Source organism: Tachypleus tridentatus, chromosome 9, assembly GCF_004210375.1.
Source record: "Tachypleus tridentatus isolate NWPU-2018 chromosome 9, ASM421037v1, whole genome shotgun sequence".
Lineage (NCBI taxonomy): Eukaryota > Metazoa > Arthropoda > Merostomata > Xiphosura > Limulidae > Tachypleus > Tachypleus tridentatus.
In genome coordinates, this window is record NC_134833.1 from 104,379,931 (window position 1) to 104,398,738 (window position 18,808).

Here is an 18,808-nt window from a genome sequence, read left to right on the forward strand (position 1 = left end):
AGTGTTAAATAAAAAAAAAATCTCTGTTATAATAGTGAAGCTAAGATTTAATGGATACAGTACCAAAAATATATGTAATACTGAAGACTGGAACAGTTCAGGATCACAATCAAATTCTATTGACAATTAAGTCATGAGGTAGAAAACATTAAACTGCAAAATGTTACACATAACTATAAGATTGTTCAGTTGAAAATAATCTAGTACAATGGCGAATTTAATATTATATATTTATTTTAATATCTACGTTTTACTTTAATATATATTTAGAAACATATGTAACTTATATTATAAAATGTGCATTCCGAAAGTTCCGCCTGTCTTTTGAATTTTTAGAAGATTATCGGATGTAAGTATCATCAACACGTTTCACATCTTTGCCAACTGAACTTACGAGAACCTCTCCTAATAAGTATAAAAAGTAGCCGTCACAACACATGGAGAGACAGTGCAATATTCTTGGTTTGTTACAGTTAGTATATTATAAACCTCAGAAGCTATAATTGTGATAAACGCTTATTAATCTGAAAACTACAGATATTGAACCAGGAACGTTATAGATTTAAAATATTACAAATTGTTCAACTTTAAAGAAGTAACTTCGGAAGATAATATTTCTACAAGAGCATCAAATATATTCCGCGGTGAAAATGAGTTTGTAAATCGCGTGAGGGCAGTCAAGAAAGAGACAGATAGTTTTCCTGCTAAAAAAGTGCACCTGTGTGTCGACATAGAATTAATTCGCTGTCCGTGAACCGTCGATAAGAGATTCAGTTTCAAATCAGATAGAAGACTCAGTATTGTTTGTAAGTTTGTAAAACACTTGTATACAAATCATTATTTGTAATAACCTTTATTACAAATTGTATTGTTGTTTGTATATTAAAATATGATTGTGATAAGAAACAAAATTGCGTGTATGAATATCATCGATAAATACAAAAATGACATAAATATCAGCATTCAATTAACATTAAAGTAAAATTAATATTTCTGGCTATTGGAAATCATAATATGTTGCATAATAAATCGAAATTCGTCCGAGATAAATTATAATACGTAACAGTAGACATTTTAAAATATAGTTAAATTATGTTGTGATACTAAAAGAAAAATTAAATGTTAAGAACAAACAAAGTTAATATATTTGCAAAATAACGACTAGGGTTTCTACCTGTAGGTGACAAACTACATACAATTTGAAAGAATCTACTACAATAGCTAATTTTAATGACCGTTTTATGAGGTAGCGTCACATGAACGACTCCCCTAGGGTTATATTGGAAATTGGTTTCAGCAAACTCTACTGTCACATTTGATGTGTACTTGAAAGCAGATGGGAGAGATATAAAGATAAAGTTTCCAAACATCCTGCAAGATGGCACTGCAAAAAAAAAAATTACGTACAAAATGATAAAATGCTTAATGTGGTGCCACAGTTTTTCTACGTATCCTACTAGTATGTACAAACACAGTTATACTTATATTTTGAAATAATATTTTCTATATCTAATGAAATATGTGAATATAATTAATTTTAAAGATATAAAAATAACATTTCACAAAGTATTACTTTGAGACAAAGTAATATAGTGATAAAATATGTTCATGTATTCACTAATACTTAATTAAAATTAATACAGGACAAAAAAAGTAACCAGTTAAATAGCTATAATAATATATGTTTTTAACTTGGAGATGGTTATTCTCAACCACGTTGTGATTGAGTCTGCAATATTTATCATTGTTTTAAAAGACTTGGTGATAGTTGTTGCAATAAAGTTGGTGAGAAATATACTCACAATTGTAATGATAGTGTTGAAGATAACTAAGTATAGTTTTACCTCAGAATTGGTATCATAACTTTAACTGCAGATATACCTCGCCACTGGTGTGACGTAACTAAAATATTAATACTTGCCATTTATGCAACAATTAATGATAGCAATACTTCCCATTGTTGTGAAATTGTTATCAACACCAATACTTATGATATTCTGATAAAGTTGGTGATAAAAATGCCTACCAGTGCTGTACTAGTGTAAATACAGCTTGTAATACAAATACTTAGTTCTGGTTTGGGATAGCATGGTAGATTGGGGATCGACTCGTAATCTGAGGGTCACGAGTTTAAAACCCGTTAGCAAACATTATGGTCCATTCAATCGTGGGGGTGTTATAATGCGAGATCAATCCAATTTTTATTTGATAAAATGTAACCGAAGAGCTAGCAGTAAGTGGAGTTCACTAGCTGGATTTCCTATAGGCTATCACTTTTAAAATAGGGAGACCAGCTCATATAGTCGTCGACTAGATCTGAAACAAGAAATACTCACTGCTGGTAATTTTTGTCCTTATCGCTGTTGCATTAATTTTAAATGTTTTAAATAAACATTCTTAGATTCTCAGGCATTTTCATAATAATTAGAACAATTTAGAACCATTGTAAGAATAAAATAGTTTCTAGGTAAAAGCCTCAAGAACCAATCTTTAAATAAAAATTTATTCAACTTCACTTTGTATATACACTAGTTCTACTTAAATCTAATATAAATAAGTTTATTCGCTTTATCTGCCCTTTACGGCAAAACTACTAACTTTAACATTATTTGCCACTGTCCCTAATTTATAACTGTTGATCAGAGAAAAGGCAACCGACAAGCAGCACCTACCGCCAACTCTTGGGTTGCATTTACACCAACAAACAGTAACCCTAAAGTTTACATTAAAGTATCTCGACTGATAACAGAGCAAACATTTTCCTGACCGAGTTTCGACATCCTGACTTGCAGATTGTTGGTCAAAGACCCTAACAAACAGGTTATAACAAGCGCACTTACTCTTATCAGGAGCGTTAAACACCGTAACAAAATTAGTAAGTAGAAAATTAATTAATTATTCTGAGTTGCTTAAAAAAAAGAATAGCTGAGTATATAGAAAATAACAAAATTAATGAGACCAACTATATATATAAAGTTACCAGAAGTATATAATGTCAATAAACTAAAAACACGAAAATACAGTATAAATTAAATCATTATTTAGTGACAAACCCAACAAAATCACATGTTGTTCAGTCATCTCAGGAAATTTGGGCCAGCGTTAAATGTATATAATAAATTTAAATACAAAAAAGAAAGTATCTCTAAATTTAAAAATTAAAATAACGATGAAACTAATATCAGCTTCTATAACCAATATTGTTTATGCTACTAGCTTTAATAAGAAATTAAATTTAACATTATTTATAAAGCATACAAAAACATATATTTGCTGCTACGTTCTACCATCAACATTGAGCCTAAGTATCTGTTTTACACTGTCACATACCGATAAAACCAAATATAAGAGTAAAACCAATTTACAACTTTACCAGAATTTCACAGAAAATTTAAATAATCCTAAAAGTGCAAGCTTTTTGATGTAAAATATTTATCGTGTTTCAGTCTTGCTTCCTTCAAAAATAACAAAGATATTAATCTGTAAGAATAATTAATATTTCATTTTCACACTTACCATTAACACCTAACTGTTGCAAAGTCGCTGAAGTGAAACTGTCTCTACATGTCGTATAACGCTTGTAGAGATTAATATTAAACGTTATCCTGATTTCAGTCAGTTCTTCTGTAATTACAGCTTCAATCACCAGTGGGGCTGGAGCCTTGGGTCTAATATATGCTTTACTATTACTTAGATATCTGTTAAAAACAAAGATCATAACACACAATAATTATATGATACATTAAATAAAATCTACAAAAATGAATTTAATTTATTTATCTAAGAATCATGAAGATAACATTGTTTCTAAATTCTATGGAAAATATAAACATCCATTTTCCATAAACAAGCGCGAAAAACAGTTTTACAGTATTCGAAAAAAATTATTAAAATATCTAAAATCAAATTTCTATATGGTGGAATAATCAGTATATTCTGATAATAAATTAAAACTTTACGTCTTTAGCAACCACTTGCCTGTAATTATTACGTAAGATCGTACGAAATATTCCACAAAGTCGAAGCATTTCATAATTTATATACGTTATCAGATAAACTACAATAAGCATTTGATGTTAATCTAAACTTGCCTTTTCTACAATTAATAATTTCTGATTGTAAAGAATGGTAAAACATTATTAGTACACTGAAAATGAGCTTATTACCTGGGTTAGATTTGTCTAAAAACAATGTATCTTGGTAATTGGTAACAGAATAAAGAACTTTAGTTCAATAAATGCTTCCAGTAAATCTTATCATCTGATAATTTTTAAAGCCACTGGCTTGAACGAAAGATAGAAAATATAGAGAAGGAAGGCAGCAAAGATATAGCTTTTTAAGAAAGAATACTCACTATTAATTTAAAGATACTGTTAGGTCAGTCGTGATTTCAGCATCATATAAATATTAGACTGTAATTTGTGTTAGTCAGTCAGAAACCACCTTATTTTTTGTAGTGCATTTTGTTACATACAACGAAATTCACCATTGACTTCTGATACAGGAAACACACGTTTGCGTGTTGTACTACTTACAAAAACACGTGGTGTGGATATTAACGAAATAACCATATATAAAGTGTAGCAAACCGTTGAATAAACAATTTCTCGCTTAAAATATATACTCTTTTAGAGTTTTATTTTATCAATTTTAAAATAATTGCAAAGTTTGAAATATTTTATAGCTGGTATAAATCAGTAAAACCCTAATAAATAATATTTTGTTCTATTTTCACCTTAAAGATTCTATATGAGTTAATTGCTACTATTTTTGTAAGTCCCTGATCAAAAAAGAGGATCCAAAGGATTAGAAGTTAACTAATTCACTCCTCTTTTCAAGAAAAGTAATAAAAACTGTCTCAGTAATTACAGACCTGCTAGTTTTATATTAGTTGTGGCAAAAGTTTTGTCAATATTTTCAAAGGTTATTGTCATTATGTCATCTTCCAATGGACATTTCAAACGATGAAGTCAATAAAGAAACGACCGACTTACCGAGAATAACTTCACGATGATTTTTAAATTAATATATTATTAGAAACTGTTGATCAGGTAAATGTAATACCAGTGTTTATGTTTTGGAATCTCTTTTGCTATAGCTGAAAACACCCTAGAACATTACTATATTCAAGTAAAATTACCAACTGTTTTTTAAAACACTTTCACAATAATTCTTAGTGAAGTCCGTAATTTCAAGCAACTCAAGCATACTCCTTATTAATGTAATGTCTCCGGTAGAGCTTCTACAAAGTATTTTGCTGCACGTTATTTTTAAGACTTTGATAACCTGAAGACCAACAGTTTTTGTATTTTATTTTACATTATAGTTTTTCCAAACATTTATTATTAACGTGGTAATATTGCTTTATAAAGTTTTTTTGTTTTTTTTTTACATTATGGTACACATTTGAAGTGTACTATTTAATTTACTTGAGTCAGACACTATTCATTACGTATGTAGTGTAAATTCATGAATACAATTTACATTTGTGTTGGAATGAGTTATAAAAATGTCTTCAGTTTTTGTTATGTAACTGATAACGTAGTGATAACACCATTATGTATAGGATTAGTTTATAAGAATATTTTCACGAATTACATCGTAGAGAATTGAAAACAATTTCTGTACGATTTTAAGATACACTTGCCACATGGTTTTTCTATGTGATAACAACGTTCAACTGCTGTGTAAAATATAAAAGATTAGAACAAATGTAATCCAAGCATATACAAAATAAGCAATTAAAATACATTCAAGCTGAGCGTGTATAAAATAAGATGTTAGAACAAATATAATGTGACAATATATAATGGGCTAAATTGGACTAATCTAAAAAGGAAAGTACATTTCTAACGCGTTGATCACAGACTCACGATTACTAAACTAATTTCCGCTGTTATCAGCTGAATATTTATCACACAAACTAAGATTTGGGACCTTAACTATCCTCGATATACAATGACTGTTACGTTTATTCCAACGAGAAAAGATGTATCTCTTAAACTGCTCATCAATAGCAAATACAAGATGTTTAAAAAAAAAACTAATCATGCAACAACAGGGTTTAAATTGGTAAAATGTTTCTATGTTTCAGTAGATTAAACAAGACCCATTTCTGCACTAAATTTGCAACACATTATCTTTTGAATCTAACCATAACTGCTACAACTGACAAATAAAAAGTAAAACTTTTTAAGATTATTATATAAACACATCAAATAATTCCAGTCTCACTCCCTCTGATGAACAGCATTTTACCAAAGTAGACACTCGGACTCCAGTTAATAGTAATTAATTTCTTCCTCTATTTTCGGAAATACTTTAAGAAACTAAATCTCATGCACCCCTGTCCAAGAACGTTATCAAAAGGTACTTTACTGCAACAAAACCCAAAGTGAGCGCCAAATATTTTAAAACTGCAACATCGAGGGAGGATAATGTCGGCAATCTCGTGTGCAGAAACCATTCTAAACATTCTATTATGCTTCTCTGGGCGCTGTTTGATATTCTATTTCAACAAGGCTACTATCCTTCACTAACAAAAACAGCAATAATTAAAGTCCTTCTTAAGACAACCTTAAGAATTATGGTCTGCTAAACAAAATACAGTAGACTCCATGAAAAAAAATTACAGCTAATCGAATTTTATTCTGTTTTGAACTTAACAACTTGTTACGTCATATGCAAACGCTTCTCGCAAGAAAAGACAAACAGCTAATCACTCAGTAAGGTTAACGTGATCGGGTTAGATATTTCATAGAGAATACACGACACTTGCAACCTCAGTGAAGCCAAATAATGACTTTTGACTGTTTATGGCACAATGATTTGAAACTGATTATTCAATTACAACATTCTAACTCTCTTCACTCACACAGTCTCAAGTTTTATCTACAACAGCTCTACAAAAGTAGGAGTTAATAATACAACCTGTATATCCTTTCCTTCAAGCCAGAGTTAATAATACAGTACCTTATTCCTTTCCTTCAAGCAGGTGCTACTCAAGGACCAGTTCTCACCTTACTACTTTATATTATTTCTGTAATGATAATTCTTTCCTGATTCTTATTTTAGCTAATGAATCTCAATATGCTCATGATGCAAACACACGGAGCACATGATCCTATGGTTGTCAATTATTGCGACAAATAGTGAGTGGCTCTTAATTATGTTACAATCGATTACTATCTATTAATAAGCAAAGAAAGAAATTATCTGAAACAGGGTTAAAGCTGTAGAACATGATAATTAAATTCATTAACACAGTTAAATTTCGAGGAACCGCCTCTAAAGTGTATCACTTGAATTCACTCTCTCAAAGAGTTACCCGAGGTAGAATCGGAGAGGGGTGATATCAAAAATCAGTATATCGTCCTAATTGATGAAGCTTATATCAGGCTACATCTAGAATATGACTGTATGATATCTTGCAATATGACATAACATATATAGAAAGTTACAAAGTCAGCAAAACAGAATTGCTTATCGAATACCAGTCTCCAAACCAATATTTCAACCCGATCAACAAAAACCTACACTTACCGGACAAGTTCTAAAGTTAACATACTCATTTTATTTTTTTTTTTTAAACTGTTTTTTTACAAAACAAGTTGTCAAAACAATTCCTGTCTGTTGCCGCCACCCCCGCACCATGACAGAAATAAATGTCCCATACCATTCTTCTTTTGACTGAGCCCACCGTAAGAGAAACATCTAACTGTTTATTGGGCAATCCATGCCTTTAAATAATGTTTCTAATAGTAACATCAACTTTTATCTTTCCCAAATGATATTCAACTACGAGCACTTTTTTTCGGGGTACTCTCCCAGTCGATATTTAACACATAGATCAGATTTTCGGGAATTTCAATATCTTCGATTATATGTCATTTTCTTAAATCCTATAATTCTGAAGGTTAGAGTCTGCTTGAAGCTTACATAGTATAATCAAAAGGAAGAACAAGAAAAAAGACCCTTAAGTTGGAAAAAGAAGAGTTATTGACGACCTTTGGTGCCTTTTTCTGGTTTCCTTGCTTGGTTTGTTTTGTTTGTTTGTGTTTTTAATTTCGCACAAAGCTACTCAAGGATTTTCTATGCTAGCCGTCTCTAATTTAGCAGTGTAAGACTAGAGGGAAGGCAGCTAGTCATCACCACCCAACGTCAACTCTTGAGCTACTCATTTACCAACGAATAGTGGGATTGACAGTCACATTATAATGCCCCCACGGCTGAAATGGTGAGCATGTTTAGGCGTGACGGGGATGCGAACCCCAGACTCTCAGATTACGAGTCGCACGCCTTAACACGCTTGGCCATGCCGGGCCTACCTTGCTTGGTGGATGCGTCCTCCGTGGGACGGAAATCAACGTATTAGGCGCTTCCTTTCTTCACAAAGTATTATGCCCACAACTCTAAAGCCAAAGTTGAGGTGAAGTAATTTTATATTTTTATGCACTGCTGGTTCCTTCAACCCAATTTCCTGACAAGGAAAGAAAGAAAGGACAAAGATGACAAACAAAAAATAATGAGAAAAAGTGAGGCCTTCCTTCGTTCAGAATTCATTTATGATGAATTAGTTCACGCAACGTTTTGCTCAGTATCATATTACAGTAATTGTTATTTCTACAATACATATCCGGTTTGTCTACGCGATAGTTGTATGTAACGTGAAACCTAAAGTAATAATGAAACGCAAACTGAAAGAAAGTTTGAAGTACAACTGAAGGCATAACGTCTTCCACGATTCCATTATATGTACTTTTCATCATTCGCACTGTTCAGTTTGTACAAACGAAGAAGAAAACGTTGAAATTATATTTACCCAGGAATTCAGAACAATTTGGTCAACCTAGTGTAAATATATTATTCAGAATATGAAATAGTACGATATTTTTGTCCAACGATATTTCACATTGTTCACTGCTTTCAATCACGTATTTTTGAAGTATTTAGTAATATGGGTATTCAATTCTGTTGCATCATGACACTCTGTGTGATAATATATGAACTAAACACAGTGGGACTTACTATAACAGAACTACAAATACAACACAATCCTTGTTCCATCTATTGAATCTAAAGATTACTACAATTTCTAATTATCTTCCTAAGATGTATTACTCCAAGCGCCATATATGAGCAATTTATGAACTTAATATTCATCAATGATATCTGGTTTATGAAGTAATTATAAAAATTACAAAAAAACACATTTGAAGCTAGTATTTGGTATTAATTTCATGAGACAAAATGTAAAGATAATGAAACAAAAAACAATTTATCATTCATTATCAGCAGTAAACGTTAATAAAAAAGTATTTTAGTTTGTAAGTTAGTGGATAATCACTTTAGAGAGTCTGATACCAATTTTGGGCGATATCAAACAAATAGTTTCACGTTTGAAACGCATTTATTGAAATACTTTAAAAGCTAACATTACATATTTATTAAATCAGTAAATATCAGATGATTGGAAGGCTATGAAACAATCGTCTATAAATTTATTTTAACGAAATAATTAAATGCAATCTTGGAAAGGTGACTAATAAATTTTGTCACTTAGGACGCAATGATAGTGGAATCTTATGAAGTTTTCAGTTACCTTTGTTTAGAGTGTCGAAGTATATATTATTGTATATTAATTATTGTAATTATTGTACCATTAACTAAAGTCTACCAACTGTTTCCTTTTTTGTGGTATTGATCTACTCACAGTGATAACCTTGATAAGGCTCTCGTTCACAATACAACACTTTTCATTGTAACAATACTCTTCTGAAGATGGTAAGACGAACAGCATGTTACAATTCTTAAGGAGCGTACCACAGATCCTCTCCACCATTTGTGAACATTAACTTAGAAACAATATTTGGGCAAATTAAAGCATTTAAACCCAGTGCAGGTTCATTGGATCGTTTAATAATGAAGTGTAAGAACTAGATTGTTTCTTATTCTTTGTAAAAACAGCGGCTAACTTCGATATATAACAGAAAGCTTAAACTAACCACTAGTGGTTAGTGTTCCTAGTTCATTAATCTGATAATTCATGGTTTGTGATCCATTACAAAAAAACAAAGTGAAAGTGATATTACAGGTTTCCTTTTTATACATAAACACATTTCGCTGAAAAATATTCTTCATCGAATAACTATTTACACAAACTATTTTTATTCTGAAAATAAAGTATAGAATTAACAAGAAATTGAAACAAATTGTCTTACGCTGATATACGTGTTGAATTATTTACAATCTTCGATTCTGGAATTATCACTAATTGATACGAATTACGTGTTGAGGTGGCAGAAATGTCACACTGAACTGAATATGGCCCCAAAATAATCGCCTTGGAAACTGTCCTCATCTCCTTAGAAGTGCCATAAAAACACCATAATCCTGACGTTGTCTTATTCTCCACTTCCACTGTCACCTAGAACAGTAGAAAATCATAAATAACGATACTTCTTATATAGGATTTTTATTTCGTATTTAATAAATAAGAAACAAGTAACATAAAAATAATAATAAAACAGACATGACATACAGATTCTTCTGTGAGACCAATAATTGACAATTAAAGAAATTCCCCACTAAGTTACTTTGTTACATACTACACGATGACCTATTACTTTCTCTTATAACCTATTATTTTATTGTTAAAATATAATGTGCTAATTTGTTGCATAATAATTTATAATATAAGCGTTCATACTCTGTTTTTATTCAAATGTTCTATATATCACTAAATGAAATAAATTGTATATATATATTTGTTGGTTTATTTATTGTGAAGCATAAAGCTACGTAATGGAATATCTGTGGGGTGCTTATCACGAGTATTGAAACCCGGTTTTACATGTTAAAAACCTTTATATTTACCGTTGAACCTTTTGGTTGAACCTTTTAAAGTGAATTTAAACTAATTTTGGATTGTTTAATATTTTAATATCGAAATCCGATATTATAAGTTTTTGGATTTACCTTTAAACCATCGGGGCTATTAAGTATCTATAAAGTCAGATTAAACCAACTGTGGAAAGTTTAATATGTGACGGAGATGAAACGAGTCTGACAATTAAACATTTCAATCAACAATGCATTATTTCTACTTTTGTTCCAATACAATAGCCTCACATACTTGTCGATACATGTGACGTGCTTAAAACTTTTGTAATTCGTGAACATTTTCTGCAAACAATTAAACACATTTCGTTCTTTCTATAGTTTTCTATATCAATTTATTGATAAAAAACTGAATAAACCACATAAACCCAAACCATCAAATAATTAAGTGCTTCTCTTAAAAATCCAATTATTAGCTACACGGACTTCTGTCCAAATATTTTATATAATATACTGTGTAACATAGAAGGAATTATTTGTAATGATAACATTTACTAGCTTGTGTTAATATATGAAAATATTCAGTTTCAGCTATACTATATTTTATACATTATGTACTTATATTCTATTGTTTATGTGATAACGATTGTATGTATTTTTTACTAACGTGAAAACCATCTCCTTCTTCACTACTATTATCATTACATATCGGAGAAGCAGATTGCAACTTTTAAATACACCAAGCGGTTAACACTCCATATAATATAATGGCCATTTTTTCCTATCCTACTGATTAGTTTGCCTGTTTTATACCAGATTATTCTGGAAGTTAAACATCTGGTTACATTAAAACATTCTTAGTTAATATACTTTATTTTTTAAGTTACAGTTTACAAGTTAATTATAATTACCTTCACATTTTCTTCGATGCCTATTGTAGATGGTGTGATTTTTTTAATCACAAACATTTCCAAATCCCACATGAAAAGCTTCTGAGCAGTGAGCCGATGAATTCCTGTTGTTAAATTTATGGACACTTCGCAGGAAACCAAAAATAATATATAATTCATCAAGTGGTCTTTCACTGTAAACAATTCTCTATACTTGAACATCCAGGCACCGGAATCATGTTGATAAGAAGAATGCATCTTCATAGAAATATATTCAGTCTGGAAATAAATATATTAATTAATTGATTTAATATATATAAATATACAATAAAACAATCAAAAAAAGAAAAAACTATCTTTTTAAGAGCTCAATACACATTATATTATCATTGATATAATACAATATTTTCTTTGTGAACAAAACAGAATCTCATTTTAAAAGTTATAGTAATATATTTCTCCTCTGAAGATACCTTCTTCTTTGGTCCTGGACCGCTGTGGACAACTGGAAGTGCAAATTGACATCTTTTCAATGTTTAACCCAGTGGAAGACCTCAGTAAATTAATAAACTATTTTTTCCCCTTTCTGTTGGGGATGCGTCTTTCTGACTCACTGAGAACAGTTGGGTTGTCTGACCTAGTCCAAAGGCATCCGTGGGTTAGGTAGAGAGAAAGTTGAAAATTAGAGATCGTTGGTTAGATACTGGAATGTTATGGTCTTTAATAATAGTAAAATATCATTGGTTGGTTAAAAAAGTTAGGTAAAGAGAGCATGAACTTGGTGTTTTGCAACAAAAGTCACGATTGAAAATGGCTGGACAGCTTGACCTCTCACGTATGATTGTGAATTTCAATCTGGACAATTACAGTTCAATCTTCCCAAGGAAAAAAAGTTTAGTTCATAAGATGTGGAAACATCATAAGGTATCAAATGGTGTTTCTATAAGTGAGAATATTTAAATATCACGTACATATACTATTAATCAAGAAAATTATTCTGAACCAAGAGCCTATTTATAGAACTTACATAGAACTTGCTAAGTTCCCCCTTAATTAGTTTCGCAGCTACGACAATTTCTAGAAACTAGCATAGTTACCATGACTGCGAGTTCTCTCACCACTGTCTGATTGTTAACAGTAGAATTCGGATTCGTTCCACCATTATTTGGTTGTTAAGAATAGAAATCATGAATACTAGGGAATAAGGTGAGAGCTGCTACAGTTCTGTTTCTCTTTTATGAAATGAAAACTCAGTTCCTTTTACAATCGCTGACCCTCGCAGCTTAATACTAGTATGCAATGGTGAAAGAAACAGGTTGCGGAAGTTTCACACATCCGACACCTTTCACTTTGATTAGAATAACAATAAAAAAATGTAAGAGTTAATGTCGCTTACAGTCGTCATATAGTAATAACATTACATGACGTCTATTGGGAAACATAACATATGGTCGTATGGTAAAAGCATTACATAATATCTGTTTCGGAAACATAATATATGGTGCTGTTAATACATTACGATCATATTCGGTCTCAATTTACTCATTTCAGCGAATGATAAAGAAAAATCCTATTTCTTTCTGAACATTTCTCAACACTGTTAATATATATTGCTCTGAATTATTTTCTGCTCACGCCTATTACTAACTGACAGCTTGTAGTTTAGTGAGTATGCTTTGACCAAAATCACACGACTTGGTGTTTCAATAATCATATGTAGCACGAGCAAACTAGTCTTGATAGCAAATTTTGAGCTTATGTCAATATGAATCTCAGAAAATTGAATTTTATTAAACCCTTTACACTAATGTTTTTAAGATATTAGAAACTTAATGAAATATACCTAGCTTTCACGCAAAATGTGAATACCTAGACAGACAAGAAAATAGTAAGTTAAAACTATTTACGTATGTTTAGGTTTCAAGATCCTACATTCAAAAGAAATCTTTTAGTCGCATGTGATTCCATTTACTTTTACTATATATATTATTGTCTCTACTCAGAGTAGCTCGTAAACCTGAATAATATTAGCCCAAGTAGATTGGATTTGACCTAAAAACTCCAAACAACTTATGTAATCATCAATAAGCTAATTATATAACTAGATTTTTTTTTTCAGTGAACATTGCCTCTGATACTCTGATACTATAATCTGCACGTGATTTTTAAATTAAGCAAATCGAAAGCTACTGAGTAAGACATTGTGTAATAATGGTTTTAATAATAATTAGGAAATAGAAATAGTACAATATTAAAACATCGCTTTAAGCTTCAAATATCCACATCATCTAATGTACAATATCGAAATATGCACTTATATTTTTACCTCGCTCACTTGTCACAATATATCTTATGACTAAAAACGATGAACAACTTTGCAGCATGAAGTGGAAATCCAGCAACAGAAAACACTGCACTACACCAATTGAACAAACTCATTGCTGTTAAAGAATTTTACTCACGTAAGAATTATTTTCCTTGTCAAATAGTTCACACTTCAATGTCATGTTGTATACATCTTCTGGAGATTTAATAATAATGATAATCTTTCTTGAAGAGGTTGAGATCATTGAATATGTTAGAAATTCCATAGTGGTACAATCTGGTAAAATACCGTATTATACAACATTAGGTTATGTATATGCGATTAAACATAAACAAACATTATTTAAAAAAAAACAAATTTCAGTTATAAAATATAACACTAGAGTGCTAATATTTCTTTTTTTTTTGCATTCCTCTCAATTAGTCGTTGCAAACTTGAAATTATAGGCGAATATGAATAGCACTTTACTTTCTTACGCACGCCACATGTCTTTACCAAGTAGCTTTGTTTCTTTGGAATTAATCACAAAGCTACAGAAACGTCCATTTTTGCTCTGCCCACCACGAGAATCAAACCCGGTTTCTAGCGGTGTAACTACGGAGAAATGCCGCTGTGAAAATGGAGTTGGGCCTACCAAGAAAGCTTATAGTAACATTAACTTATGTGAAAAGCATTGCTCACATAACACACAGGGTCTATTTGAAAAGATAGGAAAGTAGGAAAGCAGACACGTTTTAGCAGTCATACGGAGAGAAAGAAGATATATCTAGTTATCGAACAGAAGAGGTTGAAAAGATAAACTTCAATAATAACAGGCAATCGATAAAATCAAATACATTTTTGAACATTTAAAGACCACAAAAAGTCTCGTAATTATTACAGTTTTATGACAAATCTTAAAAGTTTTAAAGATGCAGTGGTGTTTTTCATCAAACACGAGCTATCATATGCACGTCATACATTTCAAGCATTGAAAATAAATACGCCCCATAAACCATTACAACATACGTATCGTTAATCGTAAAAAAGACGGAGGAAATAATCTGAATTATAAGAAGTCAGAGTAACTACAAGGATCTCAAGAAGTTACTTTATCGTTTCCAAAAGCATTTATTTAAAAGATATTCCTCCGGTGATCTTTCTTTAGATTGCGATTTCGAAGCCATTGATGTGTTATAATGTGACGATGAATTCAACTCTTTGTTGTCAAAGAGTAGCCCAAAAGTTAGCGAGCGGTAACTAATGTTAATTTACTGTCTTTCTTTCTTCCATTTTATCACTTATCAGCTTGGGACAGCTAGACCAGATTAATTTCATGTAGCTTTCAGGGAAATTAAAGAACAAACAACATATCTTCTCGTATGTGATAAAAGGTATTCCAGTCAACCAAGCTTCTAATATCAATTTTTTTTCATTCCTCTACCACATCTATTTAATCTAGTTTCACAAAAGCATTTGGTCTGTTTCACATTTCGAGCATAGATACAGAACATATTATGGGCCACCTCTGCATAGCCATTCTTAATTTTGAACTGACTGTCTTTATAAAGGCGCTTAATCAAAAGCACTCACAGCTACTTCTTGAGCTACTTGTGTTTGATCGAATATTGAGAGTTGACAGTCGCTCTTTTAGTGTAACGACAAATGAAAAGTAGGGATTACGTTCAGCGACTTTGTATCGTGAACTAAGAATCCTCACGTTCACAGTTCGAGCAAGCTAATCACTTCTTTACCCTGGTGGCTCATCCTTAAATGTGAGGGGTTATGACGCTAAACTCTGGGTTTCGATGCCCGTAGTAGGCATAATACAAACGTCCGTTGTGAAGCTTTGCGCTCAATAATAAACAAACCAGATAACTGTCCAGTAAGCTATATTTTTATCTGTAAAACCGTGTCATTTTCAATAAGAACTTTTACCTTTATTCATTAATTTCCCTTTGGACGCTATCTTACATAGATTTTCTAGCATTTATCCTTAACTTATCTTACAAAATATTTCTCTTTACATTGTATTTACCATAGTTGTTTTCTACACATTAATTACAGTTACCAATACTATTAACTCTTTTATCGTCACATTGTTGCTCTTTAAAATGTTCATATTGCAGTATCCGTATTCTACAAGTTACCTAAAGATTGCAACACTTCAAGCTCTTTGATTGTCACACTGGCCAATATTTTTATTATACTTCGTGTTTTCTCAGTCTTAAAATTCTGTATACCTTTTCTCGAGTTGTTTTATATGCAATTATTTTCCAATTACATAACATTGATATAAATATGAATATGATTTCAGCTCGCTTGAAAATAGTTTTAAATATCCTGAGCTGTTTTCGTTAAATCAATTACATTAATCAACAATTTTTACCATAACATAAAAATGATTGAGTGTATTGATTTAAATTAATAAAAATAGCAATTTAGAAGGAAAACAAAAATATTCTAAAGTTCTTTTAATTAAATCAAAATCGTGTACATTGCTCCTGCTTCTTGCATGCACTTTGCATGACATTTCAAGTTTCCAAAATAAAATTTTCAACTTTTCGGTGCCCTCATTTCTGCTGTGTGGTCCAATGTCGTTTGCAACGTATTCTGACTTTATTATCGTTCCATTTAATGAAGAACTGATCTATCCTATACTCATTGCAAACATAACGTAAGTGAAAATATACCGATACCAAACGTTTCTGTAAAGTCATCATATGGCTGATTCTTGCATGTACGTGCTAGCAAACCTAGTGCTATGGCTTAGGCAAGACTACTTTGTCTGTAACAACACAAACGTTTGTGCGCGTATTAATAAATACTTACAGTTTCGCTGTGGGTCTCCATTCTTCAAGCACTTTCCACATTCGTCTATACTAAACTCACTAAAGGGGATTCCATCACAACTAACACATTCGTTCCTCCCACCACAGATCCCACATAAGTCTATATCATCACCTGTAACTTTACCGACACATTGCTCGCACCTATTATAAAAATATACAACACGAAAAAGAACTATTTCGTTATCTCTTCTCAAATCCACAAATGTCATTCTATCGTTTATTTTCATTTTTGCAACAAGTGTAAACTTCTGAACTCATACCCACATCTAATCACACGAGTTTGTAGTTGAAGCCAATTTATTTTATATATATATTAGTACCAGATTATTTTTATTCACGCGTGTAGCTTATTGAAGTTAAACTTAATTTAGAAGTGCTTCTTAAGGCACAATACTAAATTTATAATTCAGATATTCACACACTTATTGTAGTTAAACAACAGCTACTTTCTACATTATAATTTTGTCTTAGACTTGTGTTATTCTGTTATCGAGTATAGATTTAACCGTTTCCAATATTTTCTTCAATTACTGTATGCTAAATCTCTGCCCTAAAATTACATAATCGTATTTCAAATTTCAGTCACATATAGTTGTATGTATGCGTTCTAAAACTTTCTTTCGACTTCTCTGTCAGATATTATATCTATCTTATGTATGAAATCAATGTATTGTTAATATTTGTGAATATCAGATTCTCTTTTATCCCACCTTGTTGTAGGTAAACTTAACTTAAGTACTTTTTTACAGTATGACCCTAAACTTGTAGTTAAAAATTTATACACTTGATAAAATGTAAGCGGAGCTACAATAATCTACTCTATACAAATATAACTAATAGATCTGTTTATTGAACTATTCGTACAATAATCAAACTTGAATGGAACTATCTCCATCTAAACACAAGATAAGTGTAATAACAAAACACATCTACAAACACAAAAGAAACAATAAGTGATTAACACCTGCTTAAAAGTAAGTAGAGCGAAAGTTCTGATGTGGTTGTCAGTGTAACGTAGGGCAATAAATGATTAACATTTACACCATATGTGCATGTTCTACTAATAACGTTTTATATTTTTTATGAGCAATACTTGCATGTACCGGGAGAAGTTTAATTAAACTATAACTATTGACACTTGAGGAGTGTACATATTTTAGTTAAAAGGTAAATTGATTTATCAACGGTAAATTCAAATTACAGTTAATTCTTTATGTTTAGATAAGTTAAAGACAGTCATTAACAAGAAGGTTGTCCGTAATTTATCTAGTTTTGTACAGTCACACATTAAAGTAAACTATTAAAGATAAACTTAGAAACCTATACATATATACGTGCATATAATTTGTGCAAATAAAATGTATTTACTTATATACTAAGAGATACTAAAATTGTATTACAGTTACATTTACTGAAAGTTATCAAGGTCCTCTAACGTTTAAGTCCCTAAAAAAAAAAGAACGAAATCCATTATAAACTGCATGTAAAGCATACTTGAGGGAAACTAAGGCTTAACTACAGATACGTATTGTTTGTGTTGAGGATATTAGAGCTGTTGAGATGTTGCCACCGATAATTACGATTGAAATACTTATACACAATGGGGTAACTAAAATATTGGCTCTCCAGTCTGAAGAATTAACTCGGCCCCTACATTATTTCCTCTTGCTGGCAATTCTTAAAATAAACATAGAAAGTAAATGTGAAATGTTAAGTAGTTAAATCTCTGAAACAAGGTACTTTGAAACCTTCCTACCAATAATGAAGGCGAAAAGGACACAAGTAATGAACCACCTTGTATCTCCTGTTGACAGCGTTTCATGTCATGGCTACGTGTACAAACACCAATGTACTATGAACACCAAACAAATTTGGAGAGGAGGAGGGCAAAACTTCAACAATTATTATGGTCAGTATTATTT

General features: G+C 31.2%; 1 protein-coding gene across 1 annotated transcript in view; it reads right to left on the reverse strand.

The window, feature by feature from the left end:
* The window catches only part of LOC143227212 (uncharacterized), an 83,745-nt gene that overhangs the window by 22,380 nt on the left and 42,557 nt on the right, over positions 1-18,808 (reverse strand). The window contains exons 12-17 of the mRNA XM_076458701.1: positions 16,867-17,027; positions 14,192-14,331; positions 11,751-12,008; positions 10,221-10,426; positions 3,517-3,698; positions 1,236-1,384 (exon numbers count right to left, since the gene is read on the reverse strand). Coding sequence (XP_076314816.1) covers positions 1,236-1,384; positions 3,517-3,698; positions 10,221-10,426; positions 11,751-12,008; positions 14,192-14,331; positions 16,867-17,027 — 1,096 coding nt within the window. The remainder of the gene's footprint in view (positions 1-1,235; positions 1,385-3,516; positions 3,699-10,220; positions 10,427-11,750; positions 12,009-14,191; positions 14,332-16,866; positions 17,028-18,808) is intronic.